Source organism: Schistocerca americana, chromosome 2 (genome assembly GCF_021461395.2).
Source record: "Schistocerca americana isolate TAMUIC-IGC-003095 chromosome 2, iqSchAmer2.1, whole genome shotgun sequence".
Taxonomy (NCBI): Eukaryota; Metazoa; Arthropoda; class Insecta; order Orthoptera; family Acrididae; genus Schistocerca; species Schistocerca americana.
In genome coordinates this window covers 638,657,207-638,673,336 of record NC_060120.1, presented here as the reverse complement: position 1 = coordinate 638,673,336, position 16,130 = coordinate 638,657,207, and the positions used below count along the sequence as shown (strand labels likewise).

The 16,130-nt window shown below is 46.0% G+C and overlaps 1 protein-coding gene across 1 annotated transcript in view; it reads left to right on the top strand.

The window, feature by feature from the left end:
* The window catches only part of LOC124595367 (Down syndrome cell adhesion molecule-like protein Dscam2), a 266,443-nt gene that overhangs the window by 36,411 nt on the left and 213,902 nt on the right, over window positions 1–16,130 (top strand). The window contains exon 3 of the mRNA XM_047134085.1: window positions 15,644–16,072. Coding sequence (XP_046990041.1) covers window positions 15,644–16,072 — 429 coding nt within the window. The remainder of the gene's footprint in view (window positions 1–15,643; window positions 16,073–16,130) is intronic.

Genomic DNA, 16,130 nt, shown 5'->3' with positions numbered 1-16,130 from the left:
TTTTATTATTACTATTATTTTGAAAAGTGTAAGTGAGCAAAGTGTGGTTGTAAAATTTTCCTTCCCTCTTGGGAAAAACGCTGTAGAAACTGATATAATGTTGAAACAGCCACAAAGATGACACTCTGGGGAAAAATTACTGTCTGAATTTTTTTTTATCTTCAGAAATGGTGACCTATTGAGGCTTTGTTCTGGACATCTTTTAACTGCATGAACATAGAAAAACATTGAGAAAATCTGTGAACTTGTCATTGAAGACAAATAGTGGACCACTGAACATGAAGCAGTGTTAACAAGATTTTCTTGGAACATGGTTCAGTGAATTTTAACAGAAAATTTGGGACTCCAAAGAGTCATTTCCAAATGTGGATTTCAGGTTCTTACTATCAAGAAGAACAGTCTCAAACAGAATGAGCATTTTTACAAGTTACTTTCTAGTGGTGAATCATGGTTTTATGCCTACACTGAAAAACTGAGAGCCGCCCCCCCCCCCCCCCCCCCCAATGAATGATCAATCTTGTTTGTTAAATTCACTCTTTTCTGTCCATGGGTTTGTCAAACAAGACTGCAGATGTACCAACAAGTTCATCAATTTAACCTTGCTTTTGAAGCAGACGCTGTTCATGTAGTGAAATATTTTGATACTAGTACGAATAGTTACCAATGCAGACAACACACTTCTTGCATTGGCTTAAGCTCTAAGTGTAAAGAAGAAAAAGAAAAAAATTAGATGCTGGTCCAGGCAATGGTTAAAATTGAAAATTGTTAAACGAAATATTATGCTCAGAACTTGATAATTACATCAACTTTCTCCAAATGCATAGTAAAACTTTTAATAAATGGTTAGAGTTACTGCACCCTCTCAGTGAAAAAGAGGACACAAGTTTGTGAAAATGTATTCATTTCTACATGGTCCTCTAATGACAGTTCATTAAAATATCACAAAATGGAAACTTATATCTGTGGAAGAACTGGAAAGCTTTATTTTAATTGCCCCGCCCCCCTCCCACTGCCCCTCTTGTTGCATAGACTATTATTCTTAATCTCTTCCTGTACAGTACTTGGCTGGGAAACATGCAACACTTCTACCATTTCGAAAACTGCCAGTGCTCTTTTGTATTTACCTTTAACTATAGTTTCCAAAATTGTGAATACTCATGATGACAGTGAGATAACAGCTTTTCACTAAACATGAATGGTGAGACATGAACACAAACAATCAGTGCAATCTTGTCAAATCTGCCTTCAGTCAAACTTTCTCTCAAACACAGTCCATGTTTGATGAACAATTCAAACAAAGCCACACTTGTTGTGATAATAAAAAGACATTTTCCTTCCTTTGCATGTAGCATAGAAGAATTTCAAATATTAGTTAGTGAACTTACGTTAGTCTGCTCTGAAGATGATCTAGAAATGAACTACACCAAAATCAAGATCAAGCTGAAGGAATGAACACCAGAGAGAAGTAAATGAGTTGGGAATACACAAATGCAAAGGGTCACAGAATATGTACACTACTGGCCATAAAAATTGCTGCACCATGAAGATGATGTGCTACAGATGTGAAATTTAAGTGACAGGAAGAAGATTCTGTGATAAGCAAATGATTAGCTTTTCAGAGCATTCACACAAGGTTGGCGCCGGTGGCGACACCTACAACATGCTCACATGAGGAAAGTTTCCAACTGATTTCTCATACACAAACAGCAGTTGACTGGCGTTGCCTGGTAAAACATTGTTGTGATGCCTCGTATATGGAGGAGAAATGCGTACCATCACATTTCCGACTTTGACAAAGGTCAGATTGTAGCCTATCACTATTGTGGTTTATCGTATCGCGACATTGCTGCTCGCGTTTGTCGAGATCCAATGACTGTTAGCAGAATAATGGAATCAGTGGGTTCAGGAGGGTAATATGGAATGCCATGCTGGATCCCAACAGCCTTGTATCACTAGCAGTCGAGATGCCAGACATCTTATCCACATGGCTGTAATATATCGTGCAGCCACGTCTCGATCCCTGAGTCAACAGGTGGGGACGTTTGCAAGACAACAACCATCCGCGCAAACAGTTTGACGATGTTTGCAGCAGCGTGAACTATCAGCTCGGAGACCATGGCTGCGGTTACCCTTGATGCTGCATCACAGACAGGAGTGCCTGCGATGGTGTACGCAAGGACGAACCTGGCTGCACGAATGGCAAAACGTCATTTTTTCAGATGAATCTAGGTTCTGTTTACAGCATCATGATGGTCACATCCGTGTTTGGCGACATCGCGGTGAACGCACATTGGAAGTATGTATTCGTCATTGCCGTACTGGCGTATCACCCAGCGTGATGGTATGGGGTGCCATTGGTTACACGTCTCAGTCACCTCTTGTTTGCATTGACGGCACTTTGAACAGTGGACATTACATTTCAGATGTGTTACGACCTGTGGCTCTACCCTTCATTCGATCCCTGCGAAACCCTACATTTCAGCAGAATAATGCACGACCGCATGTTGCAGGTCCTGTACGGACCTTTCTGGATACAGAAAATGTTTGACTGCTGCCCTGGCCAGCACATTCTCCAGATCTCTCACCAATTGAAAACGTCTGGTCAATGGTGGCCGAGCAACTGGCTCGTCACAATACACCAGTCACTACTCTTGATGAACTGTGGTATCGTGTTGAAGCTGCATGGGCAGATGTACCTGTACATGCCATCCAAGCTCTGTTTGACTCAATGCCCAGGCACATGAAGGCCTTTATTACGGCCACAGGTGGTTTTTCTGTGTACTGATTTCTCAGGATCTATGCACCCAAATTGCGTGAAAATGTAATCTCATGTGCGTTCTAGTATAATATATTCGTCCAATGAATACCCGTTTATCATCTGCATTTCTTCTTGGTGTAGCAATTTTAATGGCCAGTAGTGTATATCTGATTCAACTTGTAAATATGAAACCCAGTTTACCAAAAAATACTGAGAGGAAGACCAGCACAGATGGGAGAGAGATTTACAAAAGACAGCTGGATTCAGTTGGCAATGGAGAGCTCAAAATCAGCATAAATGGACGAACTGGTTGGGATCCTACATTGCACCCCAACTCAGAGGCCACAGCATCAAGTGATTGAACTGGATGATAATGTTGATAATTATGATGATGACAATAACAGTGACTTACCTTCAAAAGGTGAAATTTTTAATACTGCCAATACATACATATAAAAGTACAAAAACCTGTAACAGCTTTTGGCACTATTAGTTCCTTCCTCAAGGAGGGGAAACAATGGTTTGGGGAAGGTTGGAAAGGAAGTGCAGGGTCCCAGACACCTTACCAGGATGGGATAAATGTTCATTTGTAGTAGATACATTCAGATGATGTACATTTTCATTTGTATTTTCATAATATGAACTCTATAGTTTTGACTTCAACAAATGCCTTTCACATGCAGTACTAATCCAGCTGAACCATCCCAGTATGAATCAACTTGAATAGTTAGTTGGACTAACACTGCCGAGTGAAAGCACATATCCAGGTTCAAGTATAGATCTGAAACACAGGTTTTAACATGTTATCAAAGCTCATCTGACTATGTGCTTCTCCAAAGAATAAAAAACTTTGTCCCAAATGTTTCACTTGTCTTGCTGTTTTGGTTTACCTGTTAACCTTTGCAATTTTTTCTCCATTTGTTTATGCTATTATTAGCTTACTTTCTTCATCTTCTTATTTCACTCACACTGCCAGTCCACCTAAGTATTAACCATCTGAACTACTTATGTTTTCATGTTTGAGCATCTCAACTGGTATAGCACATGAAATAGGAACACTCATTTACTAGTAATAATAAATTTTATTAACATAAGCAGAACACAAAAAAACATATTCTGGAACACTTGATACTAGTTTTCTGTGTTAGAGTACTGCTATTTGATATCCCCATATTTATAAGGAAGTTTGACACACTGCCACTTTCACGGAACGTTGCAAGGAACACTGGGATCAAATCAACCACTCATACCAATCAACAACACCTCTGGTAGTTGTGACAAACACAATAGTGGATGATCTTGACCTCTACATTGGACTCCTCACAGGAAATGGTGCATTGTCCAAAAATCTTACAGGGAAGTGCAGTCAATGTGCAGAGCATGTTCTTTGTTTGGGTAGTGAGTCTACTTTGGGTGTTTGCTCTTGTGCTTCAGGCTGAGATTGTTTCTGAGGCCCAAGTGTTGGCAGCCCTTCTGGGAATGTGTATGCATTTATCACTCTGGCAACTGAGATCATAGTAGCATTAACTTTTAATACAAGGTGGAATCCGAAATTTTCAGGACTACTACTGCCTACTGAAAGTAGGAGTAGTAGATCTTTGCACTGCTAGGTGGCGAGAGCTGCATATCTGATGAGTCACTGTGTGGAGTGGCATTCAGCATGGAGGACGTGTTGCATGTCCACAGTGATTTCCGTAATTTTCTGTGCTTGGTGTGTGGTAATTTTATGATGGATCCATGAACAGAACAGCATGTGTGTATCAAGCGCTGTGAAAATCTGAGGTATTAGTGCTACGGAGATCCTTGCAATGATTCAATAAGTGTTTGGGGACAGAGCATGAGCCATATGCGTGTGTTTGAGTGGCATGCTCAGTTCAAGGCTGACCATACATAGGTCGAAGATGATGCTCACACTGGAAGGCCCATTAGCCACACAATGCCAGACATTGTTGCCAAACTTCAACAATTGGTTCGTGTAGATCAATGTCGAACCATTCAAGACCTTGCGGATGAAGTGGGTTTTGGCTATGGGACATGTCAACAAATGTTGACTGATGAATTTGGCATGCATCGTGTCCCCGCAAAATTTGTGCCAAGGATCTTGACTGCCGATCAGAAGGCACAGCATGTTGAAGTGTGCATGGACCTTCATCAGAACACATCTGATGATCCAACCTTCTTATCACCGGTGACGAGAGCTGGATTTATGGGTATGACCTACAGGCAAAGCAACAGCCATCCCAGTGGAAGAGCCTGGGCTGTCCAAGACCCAAAAAAAGTGAGACAGGTGAAGAGTAAGGTGAAGAGCATGATCATCATTTTCTTTGATACCAAGGGAATTGTGCACAAAGGTTTTCTCCCACCCAACCAAATAGTGAATTCCATGTATGTCTGTGATGTTTTGCAATGGACCTGTGAAAACGTGCGGCAATGACAGCCCGAACTTTGGTATCAAGGGAACTGACTGCTGCATCATGGCAATGCACCCTGTCACATGTCCTTGTTCACCAGGAACTTTTTGGCAAAAAAAAAAAAAAAAAAAAAAAAACATGGCAGTTATACCCACTTGCCAGATTTTATACCTCTTGAAACTTCACACTATTCCCAAAACTGAAACTCAAGTTGAAAGGCCATCGGTTCGACACTCTAGAGAGGATTCCAGAAGCATCGCTGGCAATGATGAACACCCTCAAAGAACAGGACTTCCAGAAAATGTTTGACCAGTGGCAGAAGCAATGGGACCAGTGTGTACATATGGATGGGAACTACTTTGAGGGTGATGATAACCATTAGTCCAAAGAAAAGGTTTTCAACAGATGGCAGCACCAGTCCCGACAATTTTGGATAGCACCACTTAATATGTCCAAATTTCTTGCTCCTCTTTTAATGATTTGATATGGGCCTGTGTTTGGGGTTATAGTGTGGGTTTGACACTCTCTGTTCATAACATGACATATGTACATGTTTGCACGTCATGATCCCATAGGTAGGTGTCATTCGATGTCTTGATGCTTGATGAGGTTTAATGTGAGTGGTATGTTCCCTCAGGTGACAAATGTAATCTGATTGGTCGTGGTCAGGTAGTTTTGTGGAATTTTGGTCAATGAAATGACCAGGCAACTGAAGTGCTTTGCCACACACCACTTCCACTAGTGATGAATGCAAGTCTATTCCACATATGGTGTGAAGTTCAAGCACAACCTTTGGTAAGGTGGTTGTTGAACTAGTTTCATGACTTATCAGTGCAGCCTTTAAATAATGGTGAAAACATTTGAGCATACTGCTGCTCACTGGGTGATAGCTGGTTGTTCTGTGATGGAGACCACCACAGAATGTACTAAGTTGAATAAATAACATCAACTTGAATTGCCAGCTGTGGTTCATGTCAGTGTGCAGCAGACAACTGAAGGAAAACTCAGTGTGACACAAAGGCAAAGACCAGGGTTTCCACTAATACATTATCAACTCGCATAGCTTCTGGTCAGTGAGTGAAATGATCACTCACAGTTAATAAATAGCACTGACCATTTTATGATGGAAATGTACATTTTATGTTGACATGCACATGCATGAAGCATGTCATCAATCTGGAACTGGCACATGCACATAATGGGATATTTCGTTACTGTGCTGACACTGAAGGCACACGTAAGTCCACTCATGACGTTGCTTTTGCTTACCAAGCCAAACAACATGTTCTGAAACCAAGGAAGTTGATTATTTGAAACCAGCTTGGCAAAGGCTGTGAAGTATTTCAAAAGCACTTCTGTGGAATGCAGCTGGCAGAAAAACACAATAGCTTCCACATGAAATTTCACAATATAGCTTCACACCTCAACCAATTGTAACTGAATGGCAGTCAGTGCTTCATTCAATAGCTTCTGGAATTCCTGAACAGATTCTTGTGCCTCTGTGATTGATTTGTAGACAGTAAGAAACTCACAATCATCATAAGTGTTCTGTTTTTGTTGTGAAGGGGAAAGCTTGTGTGAGACGAAGACCAGCAGATGCCAAGTGCCATCAATTTATTGTTGCAATTATGTGCCAATAGCAGTCTTGCTAGCATTAACAACCAATACAAGAGGTGCATCCAGTGCAGGGTGTGTCAGGAATGCAGCATTTGGTAGACTTTGCTTTGCTGGCCCAAAAGCAGAGCTCACTGCACCTGTCCATTGGATCAATGAATTCCCCTTAGTTTTAGGTCCGTTGGCTCATGCAACTTGGCTGAGTGAGGCAGATGACACCAGTAATAGTTCAGTCTTCACAAGAAATGGTGTATTTATTTGCTGGTTTCTGGCTGTGGAATCTTCACAATGGCTTCTAAGTGGGTGGGTCCCCCCTGCGGGTCCGGGGTAAGAATAGGCCCGAGGTATTCCTGCCTGTCGTAAGAGGCGACTAAAAGGAGTTTCAACCGTTTCAGCCTTCTATGTGATGGTCCCCCTTGGGGTTTGGCCTACATTTTTCAAAATTCTACAGAAGTACGAGCCTTTTGGGGAAGGACACCTTACATGGTGTACCACTGGTCCTAAATGCACTAAGACCTTGGCACTCAGCATTGCACCAGCGTTGTAACCGTACCCACTATTCCTCAAATTGGGCCTAAACGCCTGATGGGTTGTCCAAGTTACGCCCATAGTGCATCTCCATCTGCACCAGCGATCATGATGGACTTTCCATGGCACCAGAAAGCCAGCACGGTAGCCAGCCCGTTGTGGTGGGGTCGTCATGTACCCTCTAGGTTGTAGCCCCCTGACAACACAGGGATCGTACTGCCGATACCTGAGCTGCACCCTCCCCACGTTGGCCAAGGAGTAGATGCCCGTCTCCTTGGGGCATCAGGACTCCCGGCAATGGTCATCCTGCCAGGTGACCCTTGCTGCGGCTGGGTGGCGCCCGTGGGGAGAGCCCCTGGTCGGAGTGGGTGGTATCGGGGCGGACGTTTCGCAGATGAAACGTCAACACGTATCAGGTCGCTCTGCGACCGAGTCTTTCAAAAGAAAAGGTACCGTTTCTAGTTCTGGTTCTCCTGCCCTTTCCCCCTTGGCCACTCCATGGGAGGAGGGTCAGGCCCGCCGGCTTGGGGTGAAGTACTTCCCCCACTATTTGGTCTGTTCTCGAACCGATGGGGGGACGTTCGCCACCTCCAAGCCCATGTTCCTTGTTCAGCACATTGAGGACGTCTTCGGGGAAATCGAGGCTCTCAGCAAGATGCGATCAGGGTCCGTTCATATCAAGACCACCTCTGCCACACAGTCGGCGGCACTCCAGGCGTGCGACCGCCTAGGGGACATCCCAGTATCCATTGTCCCACTTCTGGCACTAAATAGGACGCAGGGGGTTATCTTTCATCGTGACCTCCTGCTACAATCTGATGAGGAGCTCAGGGCCAACCTGGAGCGCCGCGGCGTGCATTTCGTCCGGCGAGTCCAGCGCGGCCCCAAAGACCGTCGCATCGACACCGGGGCCTTTATCCTCGCCTTCGAGGGGGACGTTCTCCCGGAGAAAATAAAGGTGATGTGCTACCGGTGCGACGTGCGACCTTACGTCCCGCCTCCTATGCGCTGTTTTAGGTGTTTGCGCTTTGGGCACATGTCATCCCGGTGTGAGGCTGAGCCCCTTTGTGGCGATTGTGGACGTCCTCTTCGTGAGGAACATACACGCACCCCACCACCTCGGTGCATTAATTGTCCTGGCGTCCACTCGCCTCGATCCTCACACTGCCCCGCCTATCAAAAGGAGAAGAAGATACAAGAAATCAAAACTTTGGATCGGCTCTCTTATTCTGAGGCCAGGAAGAAGTATGACCGCCTTCATCCTGTGTCACTGACCACTTCGTTTGCCTCAGTAGTGACCACTCCTTCCGCGGTATCCTCACCCCTATCCTCCTCCCCCGTGGCCCCCACCCCCTCTGCCCCAGGGGCCACCCTTCCTCCTCCTCCTCCCCACACGCCACCTGAGAAGCGATCCTCTTCTCAGGCGTCCATCGGGGAAACGTTCCGGACCCCAGCCTCCGAGGTCCGGCGTTCCAAAACGGACCCCGCGCGTGAGGACCTTCTTCGTGTCCAGCCCACCATCCCTGTGCCTCCTCGGCCTTCCAAGAAGGCCTCCAAGAAGAAGTCTCTATCTCCCTCTCCACCCCGGCACGTTTCGTCTGACGCTTCATCCGTGAGTCGCTGCTCCCGGCCGTCCTCAGTTTCACCGGGACGCTCTGCTGCCAGGCACTCCGCCGGCCTTTCGTCGGCAAATGATGCGGCCCCTCCTACACAATCAGGGACAGCGGCCGCAGCTGGCGACGAGTCGATGGAACCGGATCCGCCTCCCGTCAGTTGTAGCGTTGTTCCCTCGCAAACTGGCCCTCCGTGGCCATCGAGGTGACCAGCTCTTCCCCCGTCTCGTTCCCCCAACTTTTTGACTGGCAATGGCGTTGTTTCATTGGAACATAAGAGGTATTCGATCTAATCGGGAGGAATTACAACTGCTCCTCCGCCTGCACTGTCCACTCGTCCTTGGTCTCCAGGAAACCAAGTTGCGCCCGACTGACCGTATTGCCTTTACCCACTATACCTCGGAGCAGTATGACCTCACCCCTGTGGACGGTATCCCAGTTCATGGTGGGGTCATGTTGCTCGTTCGGGACGATGTCTATTACCATCCCATCCCATTGACCACCCCACTCCAAGCAATAGCTATCCGCATTACTCTTTCTGCTTTTACTTTTTCAGTTTGTACCATCTACACTCCACCGTCATCTGCTGTTAGTCGGGCTGACATGATGCACCTGATCGTTCAGCTTCCCCCGCCGTTCTTATTGTTTGGCGACTTCAATGCCCATCATCCCCTTTGGGGCTCTCCTGCATCCTGTCAAAGAGGCTCACTCTTGGCGGATGTCTTCAACCATCTCAATCTTGTCTGCCTCAATACCGGCGCCCCGACTTTCCTCTCGGACTCTACTCATACCTACTCCCACTTGGACCTCTCGATCTGTTCTGCCACTCTTGCCCGTCGGTTCGAGTGGTATGTCCTTTCTGACACCTATTCGAGTGACCACTTCCCCTGTGTCGTTCATCTCCTGCACCACACCCCATCCCCACGTCCTTCGAGCTGGAACATACTGAAAGCTGACTGGGGACTTTACTCCTCCCTGGTGACCTTTCCGGACCACGATTTTCCCAGTTGTGACAGTCAGGTCGAATACCTCACGGCTGTTATTATCAATGCTGCCGAACGTTCCATTCCTCGTACTACTTCTTCTTCACGTCGCGTTTCCGTCCCCTGGTGGAACGAGGCTTGTAGGGACGCTATCCGTGCTCGACGACGTGCTTTACGCACCTTTCGCCGCCATCCTACGTTGGCGAGTTGTATTGAATACAAATGACTCCGAGCGCAATGCCGTAGAGTCATCAAAGACAGCAAAAAAGCTTGTTGGGCCTCTTTCACGAGCTCCTTTAACAGTTTTACTCCCTCTTCCGTCGTTTGGGGTAGGCTGCGCCGACTGTCGGGCATTAAGGCCCACTCCTCGGTACCTGGCCTGACCTCAGGTAATGAGGTCCTTGTTGATCCTGTGGCTGTCTCCAAAGCCTTTGGCCGCTTTCTCGCGGAGGTTTCAAGCTCCGCCCATTACCATCCTGCCTTCCTTCCCAGGAAAGAGGCAGACGAGGCTCGGCGATCTTCCTTCCACTCGCTGAATCTGGAAACTTACAATGCCCCCTTTACTATGCGGGAACTCGAACGTGCGCTTGCACTGTCCCGGTCCTCTGCTCCGGGGCCAGATGCCATTCACGTTCAGATGCTGGTACACCTTTCTCCGGCGGGCAAACGCTTCCTTCTTCGTACCTACAATCGCGTCTGGACCGACGGTCAAGTCCCCATGCGTTGGCGTGACGCCGTTGTTGTTCCTATACCCAAGCCCAGGAAGGATAGACACCTTCCTTCTAGTTACCGCCCCATTTCTCTTACAAGCTGTGTCTGTAAGGTGATGGAGCGCATGGTTAATGCTCGGTTAGTTTGGATTCTTGAATCTCGACGACTTCTTACTAATGTCCAATGCGGCTTTCGTCACCGCCGCTCCGCTGTTGACCACCTTGTGACCTTGTCGACATTCATCATGAACAACTTTTTGCGAAGGCGCCAAACGGTAGCCGTGTTCTTTGACTTGGAGAAGGCTTATGATACCTGTTGGAGAGGAGGTATCCTCCGCACTATGCACAGGTGGGGCCTACGCAGTCGTCTGCCCCTTTTTATTGATTCCTTTTTAACGGATCGAAAGTTTAGGGTACGTGTGGGTGCCGTATTGTCCGACGTCTTCCTCCAGGAGAACGGAGTGCCTCAGGGCTCCGTCTTGAGCGTAGCCCTTTTTGCCATCGCGATCAATCCAATTATGGATTGCATTCCACCTAATGTCTCAGGCTCTCTCTTTGTCGATGACTTCGCGATCTACAGCAGTGCCCAGCGAACATGCCTCCTGGAGCGCTGCCTTCAGCGTTGTCTAGACAGCCTCTACTCATGGAACGTGGCAAATGGCTTCTGGTTCTCTGAAGAGAAGACAGTTTGTATCAACTTTTGGCGATATAAAGCGTTCCTTCCGCCATCCTTACATCTCGGTCCCGTTGTTCTCCCATTCGTGGACACAACTAAGTTTCTAGGGCTCACGTTGGACAGGAAACTGTGTTGGTCTCCACATGTCTCTTATTTGGCGGCCCGTTGTACACGTTCGCTTAATGTCCTAAGAGTTCTTAGCGGTTCATCTTGGGGAGCGGATCGCACTGTCCTGCTTCGCTTGTATCGGTCCATAGTCCGATCGAAGCTGGATTATGGGAGCTTCGTCTACTCGTCCGCTCGACCATCCCTCTTACGCCGGCTCAACTCCATCCACCATCGGGGGATACGTCTTGCGACCGGAGCCTTTTACACTAGTCCTGTTGAGAGTCTTTATGCTGAAGCTGCCGAGTTACCATTGACCTACCGGCGCGACGTACTGCTGTGTCGGTATGCCTGCCGGCTGTTGTCTATGCCCGACCACCCCTCTTACAAGTCCTTCTTCGCCGATTCTCTCGACCGTCAGTACGGGTTGTATGTGTCTGCCCTGCTGCCCCCCGGAGTCCGCTTCCGTCGCCTGCTTCGACAATTGGATTTTGCCCTCCCTACCACCTTCAGAGAGGGTGAGCGCCCGACACCACCTTGGCTCCAGGCTCCGGTTCGTATTTATCTTGACCTCAGCTCACTCCCGAAGGAGGGTACTCCGGCTGCAGTGCATTGCTCACGGTTTGTCGAACTTCGTGCTCGACTTGCCGGTCACACCTTTATTTACACCGATGGCTCCAAAACTGACGATGGTGTTGGCTGTGCCTTTGTCGTCGGGGCCGCCACCTTTAAATATCGGCTCCTTCACCAATGTTCCAGCTTTACGGCCGAGCTTTTTGCTCTCCATCAGGCCGTTCAGTATGCCCGCCGCCACCGCCATTCATCGTATGTACTCTGCACTGACTCACTCAGTGCTCTTCAGAGCCTTGGGGCTCCTTATCCGGTCCATCCCTTGATTCAACGGATACAGCAGTCCCTCCATTCTTTCGCTGATAATGGCGGTTCTGTCAGTTTTCTGTGGGTTTCCGGACATGTAGGAGTGCCTGGGAATGAGGCTGCGGATGCTGCAGCCAAGGCTGCAGTCCTCCTGCCTCGGCCAGCCTCCCATTGTGTCCTGTCATCTGACGTTCGTGGGGATGTATGTAAGAGGCTTGTGTCGTTGTGGTGGGATGCTTGGTCATCCCTCCAAGGAAACAAGCTCCGGGCAGTAAAACCGCTCCCAACTGCTTGGACAACTTCCTCCCGACCATCTCGGCGCGAGGAGGTCCTTCTGACCAGGTTGCGGATTGGGCATTGCCGGTTTAGCCACCGCTACCTGCTCTCCGGTGACCCAGCCCCGCAGTGCCCTTGTGGTCAGGCATTAACGGTGCGCCATGTTTTATTGTCGTGTCCCCGTTTTAGTCAATTTCGTGTTGTCCTGTCCCTGCCATCTACTTTACCGGATGTTTTAGCTGATGACGCTCGAGCAGCTGCTCGTATTCTGCGTTTTATAACTTTAACTGGCTTGACCAAAGACATTTAACCTTTTTACCTATTTAATCTGCATCTTTGTCAGGTCCTTCTGGTGTCCCCCCATCCCCTTGAGTTTTAGCAGATTCCATGTTCTCTAACACCAGTGACTGGGCGCTAATGACCTCAGCAGTTGAGCGCCCTTAAACCCTACCAAAAAAAAAAAAAAATAAGTGGGTGGGTAGTGAAAAAATCTTGCTGATGAAATTAGATGACCTAAGGAGATATTTGTAGTTTATCAAAAACATACTTGGCATTATTAAATACCACACAGCACTGTTCTAAGTATTTGAAAACTTCAATCAAGTGTTGCTGGTGCTGTTCTGAAGTTGCTGTAAAGACAATAACATCATCTAGGAATGCCAAACAGAATGACAACCATTGCAACATGGATTCAATGAACCTTCACCAAGACTGAATGGACCATATAAACCAAATGTCACGGAGAGACTCTCAAACAAGCTGCATGGGGTGACCATGGCTATTTTCAAAATATCTTCATTGCTTATCTTATCTTAAGTTGCTATAGATGAACTGTTTGTGACAGAAATACAGAATGAAGTTGGTGGTCAACAATTGCAGAGTGGATAAATGCACAAGTCTGAGCCAGTGTTGCTAAGAAATTTTTGTCCAGATGCAACTATATCCCACTGACACTGCTGTGTTTGTAGCCACAAGGTAATCTCCAAATTTGAAGTGATACAAACATACAGTAGGTGGCTGTTCTGTGCTATCCAGGGTTGATGAGTTCAGCTTGAAATGCCTTTGTGAACTTCTGAAATAATGTCATCTGTCATTTCTGGATTTGTGATGAAGCAACAGTTTGCTTTTCTGTTTGGTCAGAGCATCAATTTTGTCTGACTAGCGATTGTAATTATGTGTGTCACTTCCAGTAATGAAACACTGTTTTGTTGCACTGCTACTGCATTCACTGATGGAGGAATTATTGTATAATGAATTCTATTAGTCAGATCTGCATCAGTGTCCAATGGTATTTCCATCTGACATGTTATTACAGCTTTAACCTAGGCTGGAAGATGGCTACTCCAAAGCATACATAGCAAGGTGTTGGATACAGTTCCTGCCTCAACCTTGCCGCATAGGTGTGTCAGACATTGTGATGACTTCCTGTCTTCAATATCCCTCAGTGATAGAACTTGACACACATGCTCTTCTTGTGAGATGAAAATTTTTTGTCAGTTCTCTCCTGAGATCATGATGAGGATCTCGTGCAGGAAGAGCAGTAATTATATCTTCTATTTCAGCTGCATAAAGATGGTTCAGTCAACTGTCCACCAGAGCAAATTTGATTGAATTGGTAGTTATACCTGCATAATGGAACCTTGCTTCTATCTGTGCAAATTAGAGTATTGGATTGTGAGACCAGAATGGAGACATTATCATGGAAATCAAGATACCGATGATCCTTCAGTGGATGCTGATTCTTGGATTTTCATGAAAAAATTCTTTGTCCATCCTCGAGAATTTATACTGCTTTTTCTGGTATTTGTAGGCTGTTCTCGCCAGGTAAAATCACATTGGGATCACCAATGTCAGTGTGGCTAAGTGTTAACCATTCAAACAAATTACATTTTCTTGTTCAAGCATCTCAACGAAAATAGCACATAAAATATGAACACTCATGTACCATAAATACATCACAGAAGAAGATATGCTGTAACATTTGAGACTGGTTTTCTGCATTAGATTACCACTACTTGAGATCTCTTGGAAGTTCTAACACTCTGCCACTTCCGTGGAACATTGCAAGAAACACTGAGAACAAATCAACTGCCAGTGCTGAACAAGAGCGCATATAACAGCTGGTGTGTGAGCTCTTTGACAGATGTGATAAACACTGTAATCAACAATCTTGATTGTTACACTTACAGTCACTGTCCTGCACCTGTCTCACCCCTTCCCTGCTTTCACTACAGTACACACATATCTTATTTCCTGCCAGCCCATCTACAAGTCCTTTACTCTTCTCTACTTCTTTCCTCTCTCCTCTCTCTTCTTCCCTCCTCCTTCTTCCCCCACCCCATCCTCTCACCCTCTAGCTCAGCCACTCGAAGCAGCACCTAGCAGCCTGACCTGTCCTGTCCTAACCACATCCTTGCATGCTTTCAAGGTAGCACCTTCCCCCACCATTGCCCTGCTATCCCTTCCTTTCTTATTCATGCATATTCCTTACCCCCACCACACACCCCAGATAGATTGCTGCTCAGATCAGATGTAGCCATAATTGACTCTTTGCACCCAGAGACAGTGGCTATGTGTATGTGAGTTGTTGTTGTGTGAATCTGTGAGAGGTCTACTTCTGACAAGGACTTTGTCTCAAAGTTTTTAAATATTTCTAGTATTTTGTATTGTGTCTGTCTGCAACTCAGTGCCTTCTCTATGTGATGGACAGCAATCTACCCTTTACAAGACAGAACATTAAGAAACAAAAACTTCTCATTGTCATTTGTCTCTCCTGATCTGGGATGTTTTGTAACATGCCATACTATGTTTTTCATATCTCCTTTCATGCTTCCTTATGTTCCTTTCTTTGTACTGTTGTGGTAAGAACTTTGAGTCCTTGAATCTTTAATAACATGTAAACAGCAATAAATACTGTACACTCTCTTTTTTTTTTACACAATTCAGTTAAATATTTGCAAAAAAACTTACCTATCAGAACTACAAGTGTAACGAAAATAAAAACAAAGTTAAAAAATTTTGTTCCCATGATTCACTATGCATTAATAACTACTTTAGAAAAGCTAATCATGCTCACTTTGTTTTTGTTTTTAGTGCCTGCCACATTTTCCTCTCCGGTGCAGAATGTGACAGTGGTTAAAGCTGGTGTTGCCACATTGGATTGTGTTGCAAAGGGAGACAAACCAATTTCTATTAACTGGTTTTTACAAGGACAGCCATTTGATCCAGCACAACACCCTAGAGCAGAAGTAAGTGAAGAGAGTCTGGAATTCGGAGTCCATTCAAGGCTCCTGATAAAGAATGTCAACAGAGATGATTCCTCCTCTTTCATATGTCAAGCTACAAACCACTTTGGAAGTGACCGTTCTGACTTCCATCTCATAGTCCAGGAAACTCCAGGGCCTCCCACTAACATGCATGTGACTGGTCACACGAGCAGATCTGTTAACCTCACGTGGGACCATTCATATGATGGAAACAGCCCTGTATCTGTATACATTATACAGTATAAAAGCACAATGGGTAAGTGTGGAAATGATTTTTGATTTAACGTAGATGCTGTATAAAACCCTAAAATTAT